The sequence below is a fragment of the Chenopodium album genome, chromosome 23 (genome assembly GCF_948465745.1).
Source record: "Chenopodium album chromosome 23, dcCheAlbu1.1, whole genome shotgun sequence".
Taxonomy (NCBI): domain Eukaryota; kingdom Viridiplantae; phylum Streptophyta; class Magnoliopsida; order Caryophyllales; family Amaranthaceae; genus Chenopodium; species Chenopodium album.
The window spans coordinates 25,275,631-25,293,635 of NC_137856.1; the positions used below are offsets into that span (position 1 = coordinate 25,275,631).

An 18,005-nucleotide genomic window follows, 5' to 3' on the forward strand; every position below is an offset into this window, starting at 1 on the left:
TGAAATAAATATTTTATGAGGGAAGGAAATTAGGAGCTGAATTGAACTGAACTGAAATTAAGCTGAAGTGAACATGCCTTGAGTTGAGATGAATCTAATATAATTAAAGAATAACGTTATGTGTAGCCCTTAATTAAACCGATAAAAAAGCATTCAAAATGTTTCTAATTTGGTATAATTTAAGAATGCAAACCAAAATCATGTGCAAAACAGTGTAATTAATTTTATTTATTAATTTATTTATTATTTATTTATATTATTTTTAGCTTCTTAAATGTAGCCTGTTTAAGAACTATGTATATTATTTTCCATAGTTAAAATATTGTAAAAAGATGATGGGGATTGTAGTATTTGTTTTTTTTTTTTTTTTTTTTTTTTTTGGGCACCTATTAGAAACCTTATTAGATCAACCCTCATAAAACATGAGAAGCAATCCTAAAGAAAACTAGTTTCATTCATTGATACTGCCAACTAAAGATGCTTTCTCGGTAGGGAAACCTTTATTCTGCCGCATAAGGACGAGGAGAGTTGGTCTACAAATAACGCTTAGGAAATTCCATACTAAAACTAAGGGTCTGTTCTCTTACGTTGAAATTCAGTTCAGTTCAGCTGAGTTCAGTTCAGTTCAGTTTAGTTCAGTTCAGTTCGTTCAGCTCAATTCTGTTCAGTTCAGTTTAGTTCAGTTCAGCTCCTAATTTCCTTCTCTTATAAAATATTCATTTCAGTTCAGTTCAGTTCAGTTCAGCTGAGTTCAGTTCAGTTAATGAGAACAGGCCCTAAATGACAATAGTAGGAATAACTCTCCTACCTTATAAAGTGGAACAATCATACCTCTTTCTCCATCGTGGAACACTCACAATTGAGCTATAATCAATAGTAGAAAAAAGCAAAAAGGCACCGCTCAATGGCCACCGGTTTTTAAAAACCGGAGGAGAAAAAGGGGGGATATGGGCGGGATTGGGGGATATAGTATTGCCACCGGTTCAAACTGAACCGGTGGGGAAAATATTATTTTTACCGGTTCAAAACCGGTATATTTTGTTATTTTAAAAAAAAACGCCGCCCCCCTATAAACCCCAAACCTTATCTCTTCATTCAATTCTCAGCCGCTTCTTTTTCTCTCTCCTGCTCTCCCTCTTCCCTCGATCTGTTCTTTTTCCCCTATCTTTCTCTCTCTTCTCTCCCCTCTCCTTCTGCTCTTTCTCATCTCCTTCTCTCGATTTGTAAAACGAACAGATCTCCTTATTTTTCAATCAGTTAGTGGAATTCCAGCCTTATTCGTCTTCTCTGTTTTCCCCTATCTTCGATCTCCTTCTCGTCTCCTTCTCTTTCATTTCCAAGACCAACACCGCGAAGACATGCACGAGGTTAGGATTTTAATTCGATTTAATTCTGGGTTTTTTTTCCTTTTTTTTTAGCTCGTGAAAATCAATATGTTTTTAACTCTTTTTGTTTTTTTGAGTTCGATTAAATTCTCAATTAGTTTTTAATTCTCGTTTTGAAAATCAATTCGATTTGTTTTTTTCAGTTCCGTTTAATTCTCGTTTTTTCACTAATCTCTGGGATTTTGTTTAAATTTTTTTTTTTTCTGGGTTTTTTTCTGAGTTTTTTTCTTTTTTTTTTTTCTGGGTTTTTATTTAATTTATGGGTTTTGTTTTAATTTTTGTGTGTTTTTTCTGGGTTTAAAACTGATTTTAATTGATTTATTTTAATCTATTTTGGGATTTTCTAGGGTGAAATCGATTTGAAGTCGATTTGTTTTTATTTTAATCGATTTGATTTCGATTTAATTTCTGATTTTTTTATCGAGTTCTTGGTCATCAATTTATGGTTTTTTCTGAGTTTTTAACTAATTTGTGGGTTGTTTTTCTAGGTTTGATTGTATTCGATTAGAGGGTACATGCAGATCGTCCTTTTTTTTTTGCAGTTTATTTATTTTAATAGATTTATTTTTTTTGTTTTCAGGTATGTTGATTTAATTTAAATCGAAGAATCAAGCCGAAGTATCAAGATGCAAGAATTTTGATTTTGATGTTTTAATTTTTTTTTTTTGATTTATATTGCAAATTTTTTTTTATTTATATGTTGTAATTGTTCAATTGTTTTTTCTAGGAAATACTTTCTATTTTATTGATCAATAACGTAATTTTTTTATTATATATTATAAATTTTCGATTATATTTATCGTTATTGTTTGATTTGGATTTTGGTGTTTTAATTTTTTTTTGATTTAATTGCTCTATTATATTTCTTTAAGAAAAAGGCAAAAAAAAAAATTACATAACATGTACATTGCCACCGGTTAACCGGTGGCATTTATATTTAATACAAAAAAAAAATAAAGCGCCAACTTTTTTTGCCATCGGTTAACCGGTGGCAATACTTAATTTGCCACCGGTTTTGAACCGGTGGCTTTTTAACCGTGTATTGCCACCCCCCAAATGCCCACCGGTTCAAAACTGGTGGCATAAGGGGGTTTTGAACCGGTAGCCTTTTGTGTTTTTCTACTAGTGAATGGATTTCAACACCTCTACTCCCAAGTTCAAATATTGGTCGTATCAGTAGAATTGTGGTCAGAAAACAGTCTTCTGTAGCATTAGATGAATATGTAGCAAAAAAAAAAAAAAGTATTGCTAGTAGGTTAGATTATTACTCCCTTCGTTTTTAAATACTTGCTCCACTTTCCACTTCCGGCCGTTTTTAAATGCTTGCTTCATTTCCTTTTTTGGATAGTTTTTACAATATTTAATTAATTTATCTCAACTAGTAGACCCAACATAAATCATAATTTATTAATTTTATATTCTCTCTCCTCCAATTCTCTCTACTACTTTTGCTTATTACAATTTTTTATTCTTCCACCAACCCCACTATCTCCATATTTTATTACTTTTTCTAATTTCTCCTAAAACTCCGCACATGGAGAATTAAAACAATTATTTAAAAACGAAGGGAATATGATATAAGCACTTGATGTCATACGCAGTACGCGGATACGACAGACTATAACTGATAGTGGTAAATGACATCATTATTACTCCGTCTATATTTATATTCACCATTATTAAAATAAAAAATTTTAAGTAAAAGATTATACGAGTAATATTCTTAATTACTATCACATGATCGCACAACCTAACTAGTAACTACCTAAGGGACCTAACCTCAAGAGCTCAAGGTCTTTTTTAAGTATAGTACTTTTAGTTTTTTAATGAATAAGGTCTTCTTTAATATTGGTGACAATGTATAATTGTATATAGTACTACTTATTATCTAAATAAGGTAACAATAATGTGATCTAGATCGGAGTTATGCTTAGGTAATAGGTAAAGTTTTGGGTGAGACGGACTCACGTGAGTCCACTATCATGTTTTTGGTGTTGCGGGCCTCGCGATCGGGTTTAGTTAGCCCGCGCCTTTTTATTGGACTTTTGTTATTGAGCCTGGTCTCACGTGAGTCCGGTCTCACACAAAACCTTTTGTAAATAATAATATTGCAAGTCAACCATTAGGTACATTTAACAGAAGATGATGCCCATATGCCGGAGGTTAAGTTGCTTATGCATTTTAAGGTGCTTCCAAGACATTAGAACCAATGAAAGCTAATATGAACGTGCAATATGTGATTACACATGAAGTCAATTCGAAGCGACTTTATCATGTGTAAAGCTGTTTTTTTAATGTGAGTTTGGTATGTACGCGAATGCCTATGTTGCACACTTGCACTTGCACTACAAAGTCGTCTACTATAGATAGGACATGGCACATGAGTGCAAAATCTTCAATTCTATTAAATCTTACCATATCTTTTCTAATTCATTAAATTATTAAGTGAAGTGAAGAGGTAGTGTCGTTGTTATCATAAAATGTGCAAATTATTACTTCGTATTACTTTTATTAGTTTTAAACAAATCAATAATATACATACAGTACAAACCTAACATGTACCATGTATGGATTCTCAGAGAAAGAAACACAATTGTAGATTGGATCGATATCTAATGTAAGTCACCTTGTAAATGTTGTAATATAAGAAGTATTTTCAAGGCTATAAAGGAATTAAAATAATAAGATAGAAAAGATGATCTTATGATTATGAAAGAATACGGTGTGTCGTGATGCAAATCACTTAACCGAGGTGCACAATTGTATTCGCCGGTACGTTCCCTAAGGTTAACACACCACTTCCACACAAAGGCACTTTTGGGTGGAAGGTTGGAGCCAAGTAACTTATGAACAATATAGAGTATGTGTTTAGGTTTGTGTTTGAAGGTGTTTTTTCAAGTGTATAAAATCAGAAAAATGATTCTTCTATTTATAATGAAGCGTGGAAGAAAATGAAAGATCATAGAAGAATCATAATCATCAATGAGAGTGAATAAATCAACATAAAGATGAGAATTAAATCATTTTAATCATCTCCATAAGTGAGGGAGTTATTACAAGGAATCAACAAGAGATGAAGAGAACAAGAGGAAACAATCCAAGAAGAATCGCTGAAAACCCAACGGACAAACTGGCGCCCAATCCTAACCCCTTGAATTCCGATCCCTTTCTTTATTCCAACAGTAAATACTAAAATGTGCACTAATTGCAATAGTAGCCCTCAACTCCTTTCGATTCATAGTGATAAATTAGGTATGCCACTCAAAGGAGGGCTTCCTGATTAAAACTCTTACTTATATACAAAATAATCGATTCTCTTTTAACGTAATAGCCATTTTGGGGACTTTGATAGGGTACTTTTAAACATGCGACATTTATATTAGGAAACTTTAATTTATAACGCCACAAAAAGCACGAAATTCGTTTTTAACACTTAAAAAAATTATTTTAACACCATTAAATTTTTTAAAATTTGGCTTTTAACACCACTTAACTAATTCATGGATGAAATCCGTTAATGGGGCTCACATTGCCTACGTGTCAACATATATATTATTGGTCCAAAGTAATATAAAAATTAAAATAAAAAAATAAATAAACAAATAAACAAAAACCCTAAACCTAACCTAGCCACCCCACCCCACCGTTGGCCCAACCGCCACCAGTAATAACACATCGTCGCCACTACCTCACCCTGACACCCCCGTTCCCAACCCCTGCCACCAAAATCTTCGCCCCTGCCTTTCCGTGCCCCAACAGCCACCCAAAACGACCACCGTTTTTCATACCCCCTAAAAACGGCCATCAAAAATGGTCGTTAAAGGTCAAAGTGGTCTATTTTAACACACTAGTTAGGGACCATGAATAGTCAGATGGGGCAAATAAAATAGTGGAAAAAGAGAGTAAAATGCAATATTTGGTTATGGGTAGGGATCGGATGCCATTGGGTAAATCGGTAGAGTAGAGTGTAGTAATACCTGGCGATATGTGACCCATAAATGTATTTATAATAGGATTATTCGACAAGGTCAAGGTATGTAGGTTGGTAAGGTTCTGGATCCATTGTCATCTCAAGTTATGGCACATTGATAAAATAAGAGGTGATAATAAAAAAAATATAAGGTAAACTAAACAGACTCTAAAAAGAAAAATCATAATTATTATAATTTTTTTTTTCAAATGAGTGACAGAGAGAGGACGAGAGGGTATCTCTGGTGGGGTAGAATGAGTTGGTGTTTAAGGAGTGAAATCAAACAAGAGAAAATAACAAGGAGAAGGGAAGAAGAATAAGTAAGAATTTTTTTTTTCTTTTAACAAATTGAGAATTGAAAATCCCTAGTAAAAAACCCAACATTGAGAATTGGAAATCTCCAGTAAAAAAACCAGCATGTTTTTTGTGCAGCTGATCACTCCGTATGATCGCTAATAAAAAAATAAAGCAACTCTTATAACAGTAACAGAGTAACCTATTATACTAATAGGTAACCCCTATTAACTATTATACTTATAGAGTAATCCTTAAATTAAAAAAAATAACACCGACTTAGTAACGCCCATATTATTAATAAAATAACACTAGATAAGTCCTACAACATTAATTGATTAATCTTATGGTGGTAGAGTAAGAGGGGCGGCACGGAAAATTGGTATGTTCCGAAAAGCGAAGCTTTTGGGTTCGCTCCCTCTACTCTATTAGCATTAAAAAATACAGGTAAAATAAGAGGGAACATCAAGGTTGACTACATCTTACTTGGTATAATAAGTTAAGTTAAGCTTATGATATTTGACTTTTTGGCTTGCATTATTGCACAAATTAAGTCTTTTAGATATTATCAATACTTCCTTTGTATTTTTAGTTGACACCATTTGATTTTTGCACTATTTATGAATTACACTTTGACTAGTTTTTGTGATTTATAGTTACGATAAAATAAATATAGTCACATGAAATATTGTTTGAATCTTCTCAGTGCATATTTTATTAATATCCGCTTTTATAATTTTACAATATCGATAATTAGAGATATTAATCGTTAAAATACTGTGTTGGCAAATGTGATAATAAAAAAGTACTCCCTCCGTCTCATAATACAATGTCTTTTTTCCTTTTTGGGTAAACCAAAATACAATGTCTCTTTCTATTTAAAGATTGTACTTTTTGACATTATTACCCAGCTCTCTATTGTATGATCTGTCATCTTTTTTTCCTCTTTTTTTTTGGCTGCACTTTCAACATCAATTTTCAACACTTTCTCTCTCTATCTCTTCAATTATTCCTAACTATTTTTTCTTTCTCTCTATCTCTCTCTAAATCCACATGCATTTATATACTTCTAATTATTAGTTTTAATATATACAACTTTCTTAATTCCTGTTTAAAACCCAGAGACATTGTATTATGAGACAGATGGGGCATCAACTAAAAAAACGGGTGTAGTAATTAATAAATAAAGAGTGAAGGGTAGAAACAGAAAAACCTCAACTCCGAATAATCAGGAAGTAGTAAGTTTTCTATCCGTAATTTATGAGTAATGAGGTTAAATCTTTACCAGTAAACTAAGCCTTCCTTAGTCTCATCGATCTTGTATATAGTTGGTATCTAGTAATACTACAAAAGACTACTTCATAGTTTTCACACTTCGTATATTTGAAGTGTTCTTTTGGCGCAATCTAGACCAAAGTTGACTTGGATTAAATAATACTTCACATTAAAAAAAAAAAAAACAAAATTGATAGTTTAGTAGCCATTAGTCATTAATGAGTATATATAGAAGGGTCGTGAATTATCAAGGCAAAAGCATAATTAATCATCATCATTAGCAACTTAATAAAACAAAATCAGCAATTTAAATTGATCTTCATCACTCTTCAGTCAAGTAACAAGTGAAGTAAGAAAAATAATGTTGAAAACTCCACAGCCTACTCCTCCAGATTCTTTGAAGCAAGCACATGTAAGCAATGATATCATCGTTTCAATTCCGCCAATGAGTATTCCTTCAGATGATCCACCACAAAGTGAGTAAACCTGTATTTCATTCCCAATCCAACTTCTTTTGGAATATCAATAAATTTTGACTATTGTTACTTTGTTTTTGTTGCTTTGTGCGCGCGATTTTACTCCCCCTGTCACTAATTGTTTGCTCAATTTTTGAGTCAAAGTTACATTGATTTATAGGCAAAAGTACAGTACCTTGATAGATTGGGGTGTAATGTATATATGATCAGAATATTGATTTATTTTGGTAACTCTTAGCAATAAACAATCTTAATATATAATAATGAAAACATTATATTAGTCATATTTCAAAAGACTGCCGTAAAATTTTCAAACAATTTTACTATTTTTTTTTTCATTTTCTGTAACTTTATCTTGCACTTTCATGCAACTTTTGTCTTTTACCAAAAAAAAAAAAAAAAAAAAAAAAAAAAAAAAAAAAAAAAAAAAAAAGTAAAAATGCTACTCCAACTTTTTTTATTTTGAGAAAAATGTTACTCCGACTTTGATTGTTTTAATCTTTACACTTTGATTATTCTGATCTCACAAAAAAAATGAAAATATTAAAAAATGATTGAGGGAGTAACATAATTGTGATTTATGAAACAAAGATGATAATAAAGTTGATATATTGAAGATTCATAAGCATCATAACAATATGAAACTAATAAGATCTAATTTAATGATTTTTTTTTGTTATACCATATACATTATTATACATGGTCAGAATTCGTAAACTTCTTATGAATAAGAAATTGGTAGAACTAAGGAAAACCGAGGAATTATATTCTAAAACACTGATCATGATATATGGTGCATAATATTGCTTTCAATTTTTCTATAACATGCATCTCTCCTCGTACCATTATTGCAATTGATCTAAATTCTCTTATTCCCTTCATTCCTCTTTTATTGTCTCGTTTGGAATTTAATTATAAGTGGTTTTTAACTCTATTGAAAAATGTAGATGGAACAAAGGTTACATGAGATCTTGTTTGATTTGGAGGAAGTCGTAATACATCACAGTTAGACACAAACAATTACATAACAATTCAATAGCAATTTTGTAAATAATGACATTATGAGAGTATCACTAAAAGGTAATATAGTACCACCGAACATTTTCAATCGTATGTATTATTTTTCAATCGTATTATATATGCTTTTATTAGTATAAAAGATACTCTTATTAGTACTTTAAAAAACATCATAGTAATACTATTTGGGCTTCAATTAGTATAAAATGGGGTTATGTAATTTTACTTATGTTTAACGTGGATTTATGAGGACTTTCTCGTTTGATTTGTATCAATTTTGGTGCAATTATATATATAGAGTCTTATAATTTAAAGGAAAATTTTTAAAATAACACCACAAAAAAAAAACACAAATTTTGATTATAACATCACAAAACTTTAAAAAAAAAAAACACTTTTATTATAACACCACAAAAAACTCACAAAAATTGATTTCACCACACTTAACGGTTTTTTGGATGAAATTCGTTAATGGGGGCCTAGAAGACATGTGTCAAGTAACTAGAGGTTTAAATAAATTAATATATAAAAAAAATAAAAAAAAAAAAACCCAACCCCCTAACCCAGCCAGCCCACCACCTTGCACCTGCTCCAGTCGCGACTGCCGTCGGCATCCCCTGCCCCAACACTGTCAAAAAACCACCCCTCAACCGCCGCTCCACCTCTTCCCCCTTCCCCCTCCCCAAAATCTACCCCATGCCTTTTAAACTGCCGCAAAACCCATACCTAACCACTGCGAAATATAATCCACCACCATTTCTCAAAGCGCCGCAAAATCCACACCCATTTCTCCATTTCCGCGAAATCGGCGGCCGAAATCAACCAATCGAGGGCTATCATGGTCGATTTCAACCGTTTTGAGGTTGAAAGGTAAGGAAAGGTGGTTTTTCGGGGTTGATGTTGCGGCGGGTAGGTGGTGATTTGTGGTGGTTAGGTAGGGTTGAGATGGTTTTGGGGAGGGGGAAGAGGGGAAAGGAGGGTTTCGCTGGTTTTTATGGGGGCATGGAGTGGTGGCGGCTTTGGTTAGGCTATCAGCGCGGCTGGGGAAGGTGGTGTCGCCGGTGGTGGGGCTGGCTGGGTTTGGGTTAGGGTTTTTCTTTTTTTATTAATTTTTCTTTATTTTTTATTAATTATTTTTTTTAACCAACAGGCATTTGACACGTGTCTGTTATGGCCCCATTAACGAATTCCATCCAAAAAATTGTTACGAGGTGGTGAAATCAAAATTTTGAGTTTTTTTGTGGTGTTATAACTAAATTTTGATTATAACTAAATTTTTTTTTATTGTAGTGTTATAATCAAAATTTGGGTTTTTTATGGTGTTATTTTCTAATTCTTCCTAATTTTAAATTATATATGGAGTACTTCCTTTGTTTATCAATATTTGTATCACATTAGCTTTTTACACTAGTTTTATACTCCCTTCATTTTTAAATACTTGCTCCATTTCTCTTGGACACGCATGCCGATGCAATCTTTGATCACTAATATCTTTAATTATCAATAAGTATAAATTCTAACAATTGAAAATTAATAATCTATTCATTGAGATGATTCCAACAAGTACCTACAAGACTATATTTTTCCTTATGTATAAATCACAAACATTAATCAAAGTAGGACAAATGAATAGTGCAAAAAAATAGAAATGGTGCAAGTATTTAAAAACGGAGGGAGTACTAACTAATAACAGAATTTTAAGGGCTCTTTCTTCAGCCGGAATCTGGTCAAAGGACCCTCAGCTCGCCACAACCCAAATCTGATAAAAGGACTTTTTGTGTATCTTTTTTATAAAAGGACCTTTGCAACAAAAAGACCTACATAAAAGGATCTTTTTGACAAATTTTCCTAACAAAAATGTAACCATACAACACTTACAGAGTTCAATTTCAACATACTTACTTTTGGTCTTTTAGTTGACACGTATTCCTTTTTAGGAAATTTATTTTTAGTTAACACGTTTCCTTTTTTATAAGTTTTATACTTTGCATTTACTGGTGTACCCCACTTGCTTTATATTTTTCTCTTATTCTCTCTTATCTCCTTAATATGTGTGCCTAAATTGAACGCGTCAATTAAATAGAAACGGATCAAGTTTGGATTGGGTCACTGTAATATATTTGGTTTATGATAAACTAGGTGCATCACTAATTAACATCAGTACATGTACCTTATTTTCACTTTAATTAGCCGGAAAGAACTCTATGAATGGATTTTACATCTTGAATATTTATTGGATGAGGAAATTTGTTATTTTACTCAGAATTTTGGAAGTTGAGGTGAGTGATACACTGAGTAAATATTTCGATCTACAGCCTACAGATGAGTTACACAATATTAGTTTCTGGAACTGCAATAATGCAATATAGGATTTGTAACTATGTACACTGACACTAACACTTCTGCTCTTGCTAGGCCAAAAAGAGGAGGAAAAAATAACAAAACAAGATTTGTTGAACTATGTATTGCCTCTCTATAAAGCTGCTCTGGATGGTGACTGGGACAAGGCGGAAGACGTTTTCAAAGTAGATAACAAATGGATGACTGCCAAAATTACAAAACATGGAGACACAGTCCTTCACATTGCAGCAGCAGCCATGCACCTTGATTTTGTCAAAAAACTGGCAAGTCGTATGCATAAAAACAATGTTCCTCTAGATTCGAAAAACGTACATGGAAATACCGCCTTTTGCAATGCTGCATCATCTGGAAATGTTGAGATTGCACAAGTGATGGTAGAATTTGATAAAGAGCTACCAAATATTAGAAGTTCTGGAGCAAAAAAATTGACCCCTCTTCATATGGCGATTCTTTTAGGAAAAAGAGACATGGTGAATTACCTTAATGATGACAATGTAACAGATCCTAAAAGGCTGACAGATGAGGATCGCATTGAGCTGCTTACCAGTGCCATAGAGGCTGGTTTGTATGGTATACGAATACGACAATTATTTAGATTCTCTTTGCATCTTGCTCACTACTCAGTAGATAGAGCACATATTTGTGTGTGTATTACTTGCTGAAATGTGTTCATTTTATGTGTAGATATCGCGCTTGATTTCATACAGAAGTATCCAAGTTTAGCACTCCAGAGGAATTCAAAGGACGAGACTGTGCTGCACACCCTTGCTGCTCAAAGGCCTCTAAAGAACAGCACTCGCAAGCAGATCATATGGGATAAACTTCTGAGACGATGTCATTGTCTGTTATTTTACTCTTTTCACTTGGTTGATCAATCACCAATTCTCCTGTTCCATTTTTCATTCATGTCATTTGTTTCAGGCAAGAACACGGGCAATAAAGAAAATGAGCAGGACCTCAAAAATAATGCACTTGAAGTGACTCGGATAGCCTGGAAGAAAGTCGTTGAAAAAGAAGATGTTTCAGAGCATATTAATACACCATGGCGACTATTGTTTGTGGCGGCCAAAAGGGGGAATGCTGGTTTCCTAAGAACACTAATTAAAATATATCCTGATATAATATGGAAAGTGGATGAGAAAGGAAGAAGTATATTTCATATTGCTGTTCAATATCGACATGAGGAGATATTCAAGCTCATACATGAGTTTGGAACCATAAAAGACTTCATTGCTACATACAAGGATGATAACGGAAATAACATGCTGCATTTAGCTGCAAAGTTGCCACCTCCTGATATTCTCAACTGCATCTCAGGTGCAGCTTTACAAATGCAACGAGAGCTACTATGGTTTGAGGTTATTGCTCTTATTACACTCTTTTCCTTTGCATTTTGTTTAATTTCAACATGTTGTTCTGGCTAATCTTAACATCACCAATGTCTGATAGGCTGTCAGGAAAGTTGTCCAACCCCAATATGCACTGGCTAACAATCATGAAAACCTCCAAAATGATGAGGATAGGAGCAAATCCCTTAAGTCCGTCCAAAATGATAAGAAAAATTCGGAATATAGAAATCAGGAGGATGATATTATATATGAAGATGATGATATAAGTGATTTCGGAATGACACCCCAAGCTTTATTTACTAAACAGCATGAGGACCTACGGTCACGTGGAGAAGCATGGATGAAGAAAACAGCAGAATCATGTACTCTGGTGGCAACACTCATTACAACAGTAATTTTTACAGCGGCTTTCACCTTACCTGGTGGTAATGATCAAAATAATGGATCTCCAATCTTGTTAAATCAAGTATGTTTCAAGGTCTTTGCAATATTCAACGCATTTGCATTGTTTGCTTCCTCTACTTCCATCTTCACTTTTCTGTCAATCCTGACATCGAGATATGCAGAAAAAGACTTTCTTGTGGTACTGCCTCGAAAACTCATGGCTGGCCTAACATCTTTATTTTTCTCCATAGTATTTATGATGGCTGCTTTCACTGCTACATTCTTCATCACCTTTCTACGCAATCCGATATGGATTCCAGCACCTATACCTGTACTAGCAGCTATCCCTGTTGTGCTATTTCTTTACCAGCAATCTTCTCTTTTGTGGGATATATATAGCTCAAAAAATAAATCATGGACTTTGATTCAGCCAAGTGACAAACGAACACTTTTCTGGAGTAGTAAAAGCCCGAAAATAATGAGTAACAAGAAGGAGAAAACAAGTTATAAAAGACAGCATAATAAGTTGGAGTAGATTCATGATGATGCATATTTGTCTTGCATTCCATTTTTCTTTAGAATTGTTGAATATTTCAACTTCATTATCAATAAGAAAGTGACTATTAATATACTCTTTCCTGTCCAAGAAGAGGACATTTATTGTACTTTTTAGAACAAATTCTCTTGCTTCTAACAATAGCACTTGGCTAGTCAAGTATAGACGCCCAAAAGCCAGTGTGCAGCGCATGTACACCGCATGTCTAGATGGCTAGGTGTACCATGAAAAGCAGGTACACCCAGGAATGGTTAAAATTTGAAGAACATACGAGGAACTGGATAGTTGATACTATCAGGCAAGGGCAGAGGCAAGAACACAAAGTTGCACAAGACAAAAAAGTTGCAACTAAATGATTGATTCAATTATTCATTCTTCAGAAATATGTAAGGATCATATAATTCAGTATGATTCCTAATATAACAGTACTTACACAAAGGGTTAACTAACTAACTAGTTTACAGACGATTTCACAGGATGCAAAACCAGAACATAACAACTGCTACAATGCCACTTAAGATGCACATCTTATCAATTCGACTTTCATTTCGCATCTTCTCCTCCTTTATTTCACTACGAACTCGAGAATACAAATTACAAGACTCTAGAACTTCACTATAGTTCCTGCTCTTCCTGCAGCTCAATGCCTTTTTCAGCACCATCAGACTGTTTCTTCCGTTGACATGAAAACCTTCCATGTCTTCCAACTGCATGCTCACTTGGGTCAGCTCAAGGTTTACACAACCACTAGCAGTATCATTAACCATTCTAAATTTCACTAGAAGGATGCATTCTACAACTTGACAGGGGAGGATATCTTCAGCAGGGAGAACAGACCCAAATCGTACTAGGAAATCCTTATCACTTGGCCAATGCCTCTGAACTCCTAGGGGGATAAAACTCGATACATTGGCCGCTTGCTTAACCTTTGTATTTACAATGATCCAACTAAGTCTTAACCTATCTTGGAGCTCCATCCAGAGCTTTCCTTCTTTTCTTTCATTATCTACAGATTCAATTAAGGGCAAACCATCTTCCCCTGTAAGGATAACTTTCCCTATGTTGTCATTGACATCTGAATTGCCAAGGTCGATGTGGAATGGTGCATTATAGAACCAACGGCCAAGAGCATCTGATTCAGAAATACCCCAAAGGACTTTTGAGAATATTGGTTTGTCCTTGTATCTTATATCAACAAGTGAAACAAAATCAGATGGTGTGAGGCTCTCGTATTCTTCAAAATCTTCATAAAAGTCTGCTTCCGGCCATTCTTCAGGGTATTCCAGAAAGGAATCTAATGGAACCAAAGCTAAGTCTTTATTAACAATGAGAGGGTAAGAGTCTGCATAGAACTTTCTAAACCCACCCATAGATCTAATTAAGGTTCTCACATCATCCTGCTTAATTGAAGGCCACAGGGAATTGCAAACATTTTCCCATATTCTCTCCTCTTTTGAGATAGAGGAAAATGATGCACAGGTGCATGCTGCAGTGGCCAAAGTTGCCCCATCAAGGCGCCTTAATATATCATAAAAAATGTCACTGCTTAACGGACAAATTCTTTCAGCTTGAACGGACATTTTAATGTCTTACCATCTACAATATTGACAAAAAAGAAACACAAAATGAGAAAAGGATTGACATGTTTTTACTGAGCTGCTTTTAAAAAATTCTTCAAAAACTATATGCAACCATATAGCAATAAAAAATACAGAATACCTTCAGGTACCGAGATTCACCAGTAATGACTACTCGTAATACATAATACCTTCAGGTAGCATAAGCAAACACAAAATTTTGAAGTTTTACTCCCTTCATTGTGCTGAAGAAAATCCTCTGTTTTGAACCCTTATGGTTATTTACTTACAGTTGCCAGAATTAGTAAAACAGTGAAAATGAAGGGTCCTTGAAACAATGCAAGACAGACAAGCAAAAGCACCACAAATTCTGAATATCCTATTTTTAATATCAACCATTACGGTATTATTTGAAAGCAACTTATTACATTATTGATCAGCATAATATCATTTAGAAGCAACCTATACATTCCTAGCATGCCAACCGAAGGATTTCACATATTTGACAGTTTTTACACCACAGTAGTGCTAAAAATGGTGTATACCTTGCTATCAGAGAGTGCTTAGATGGAAGAATCACTATTCTGAACAGTACACATGCAACAGATACCAGTAACCAATTAAAGAAAGATAAATTAAAGTTCAGCCAAGCTACATCAAATTGAAGAGTGAACTGGATGTTACAAACCCAGTAGTTGATCCTTTTATTTTGCTATCGTGTATTATTTTCAATCATACGAAGAATCGTTTAAGTTAGTTACTTAAGCACCTTATTCACAGTTTTGCATCTGAAATTTTATGAAAGTCAGTTCACGTCTCTCCAGTTTCTTGGCTGTCATGAAAGTCAGTTCATGTCTCTCCAGTTTCTTTTGTTTGCTAAAAAAAGAGAGTGTAATAAAGCATAAATACATTTCAGATGATGCCAACTGAATTGTGGCCTATTTGGAAATGAAAATGGTAAAATTACGAAGTTGCAGAATGCTAAAGCCTACAATCCAATAATTGATGATACCACTAACAACATATATGGAAAAGCCATGATCAACTGTCCTTACTTCTCTCAATGCTACCAAAAACATATAACAAATCAACAACAGCTGCTTAAAACAGATAGTAAGATAGATAATCAAACAAAAGCAACATAACAAGGCATAAATAACCCAAAATTTTGTTTGTTTCGACTGCCATACCTTAATGTGTCTCTAATTGTTCAGACACTTCAAATCGATACAAATGCTGGATACAAATACTTGGGTATGATTCTTGAAGAATAAGTTCAACACCTTACTAGAACCTAAGAAATACAGTCTTTTGCATATAACAAACTGAAATTCATATATTACCCACCATTAACCCTGTATTACTCATTTCATAATCAAGGCAAACAAGAAACACAATTCTGAATCAATTGCTTATCAAAAATTGGATTAAAAAAAAAAAAAAAAAAAAAAAAAAAAAAAAAAAAAAAAAAAAAAAAAAAAAGAGGTAATCATCAACTTTTTTCGAAAGTTTTCAACCTTTTCATCCGATAATTTCACAACTTACCCAAACCACACCTAAACACAAATGGGTAAATTTGAAAATACATACATTTTCTCATACATCATCCATGAACCTAAATTGGCATATATTCCCCAACAAACAATAGTACGGAATAACAGTTATTGTAAAACACAAAAGGTGGAACAAAAATCATCCTAACTAAAGACCAAAAACAGTTAAACGACCACGCGAGATAAACTATTGGTTCATGCAGCCGACCCCATCTAATTTGTTATTGAAAACACCTTAAAAACACAATTATACATCATTTTTAAGAAGCACATTCATGTACGAAACACCCAACTATAAAAATGTCAAATACCCATTTCACATGATTAAATATCTCAGAAATCAGAATAATTATAACAGAACAAAGGAATTGTATTATTAAAAATGATAAAATTGGAGAAAAGAAGAACAAACACACCTATAATTGGCCGGAATTCTGAAATAATTGGTGAAGAATTATTGGAAATGTTGCCCAAGTTAACATTCACGAAGAACTCTTCAAACTTTAGAACAATGAGCTTTTGATGGGTATTTTCAGAAAATTCAAAATATGAGGTGGATTTGGATTGATATCAATCATATCACCAAAATTGTAGCAAGGTATTTTTGTTCTGTGATATTTATATTGATTTACATTTTATGGTTCAAAAAATAATTAATGAGGGACAACATTGAATACATATTATTGGAATGAACAAGTGCAATGAGATAAAGAGTGATTATAGAAATGTAGTTTGGTGGAAGTCAATTCAAAACTATAATTATCAATGTGGTATTTGACGTATAAGCAACTTAGATTATATTATATAGATATTTTTGGATTTGGCATTATGTTTAGGTAGTAAGTAATGGCCATTAATTATAGAGCCGACACATAAAGAAAATACAAACTAGAAGGTTATGTAGTTGTACTACTACCTCCGTTAATTTTTATGTGCAACTTTGGAATATTTTATATCTCACAAATAATATCCCAAATTTGCACATAAAAATTAACGGAGGAAGTATTTCAAATCAAGGGATATAATTGGAGGAAAATTTATTATAATAAAAAGAGGGAGATTTGTCTAATTGTAAAAAAAATTAAAGGAAAGACCATTTATATATGATTGAAATAAAATTATAATGGCATAAAATTATATTTTACCGCTGATAAGTAGCATTATATATTATATATTCTGGTCGATAAATTAATTGATATGTTACAAAAACGGGATTAAAATGACATAAATTATATTTAGGCTAATTAAGGGGTGTTATAATTGGGCTAATTGTCGGAAAATGATGGGAGGTATTGAGGTAGTAATCGTGCAAATTAATCACTTCTAGGCTAGTAATTTACAACACTAAGGGTCTGTTCATATTCACTTAACTGAGCTGAACTGAACTGTTTGGAGCTGAACTGAATTGAGATGAAATGAGTATTTTATGAGAGAAGGAAATTAGGAGCTGAGCTGAACTGAACTGAACTGCTTGGAGCTGAACTGAACTGATTAGACCTGAACTGAACTGAACTGAAATTAAGTAAATGTGAATAGGCCCTAATACTTTTAAGGTAGTACTCCCTCTGTTTTTTTTATATGCATCACTTTGACAATTGCACTATTCACATACCATGGTTGACTTAATTTTTTCACCTCTAAAAAATGAATAGATGTTATTATGTTATATATCATTAGATTTGTCACAATGTCTAGTTTCATAATATAATTTTGTTACAATTTTTCTAATACACAATTAAAGATATTTATGGTCAAAGTAGTGTCTCGACAAATGTGTCGGTCAAATTGATGCATATAAAAAAATAGAG

The 18,005-nt window shown here is 33.2% G+C and overlaps 2 protein-coding genes across 2 annotated transcripts; one reads left to right on the forward strand and one right to left on the reverse strand.

Annotated features, from left to right (window-relative positions):
* Positions 1–7,285: 7,285 nt before the first annotated feature.
* LOC145607189 (uncharacterized) lies at positions 7,286–13,046 on the forward strand. The gene is made up of 6 exons (XM_081662927.1): positions 7,286–7,400; positions 10,833–11,348; positions 11,463–11,612; positions 11,700–12,136; positions 12,228–12,286; positions 12,404–13,046. Exons 1-6 carry the CDS (start codon positions 7,286–7,288, stop codon positions 13,044–13,046), a joined length of 1,920 nt encoding a protein of 639 aa, XP_081519053.1.
* A 371-nt stretch (positions 13,047–13,417) lies between these two features.
* On the reverse strand, positions 13,418–16,764 carry LOC145608759 (putative F-box protein At2g36090). Its single transcript, XM_081664361.1, has 2 exons — positions 16,614–16,764; positions 13,418–14,663 (listed from the first exon to the last, which is right to left on the reverse strand). The coding sequence occupies exon 2, from the start codon at positions 14,645–14,647 to the stop codon at positions 13,538–13,540; it is 1,110 nt and encodes a 369-aa protein (XP_081520487.1). The 5' UTR covers positions 14,648–14,663; positions 16,614–16,764; the 3' UTR covers positions 13,418–13,537.
* Positions 16,765–18,005: the final 1,241 nt, after the last annotated feature.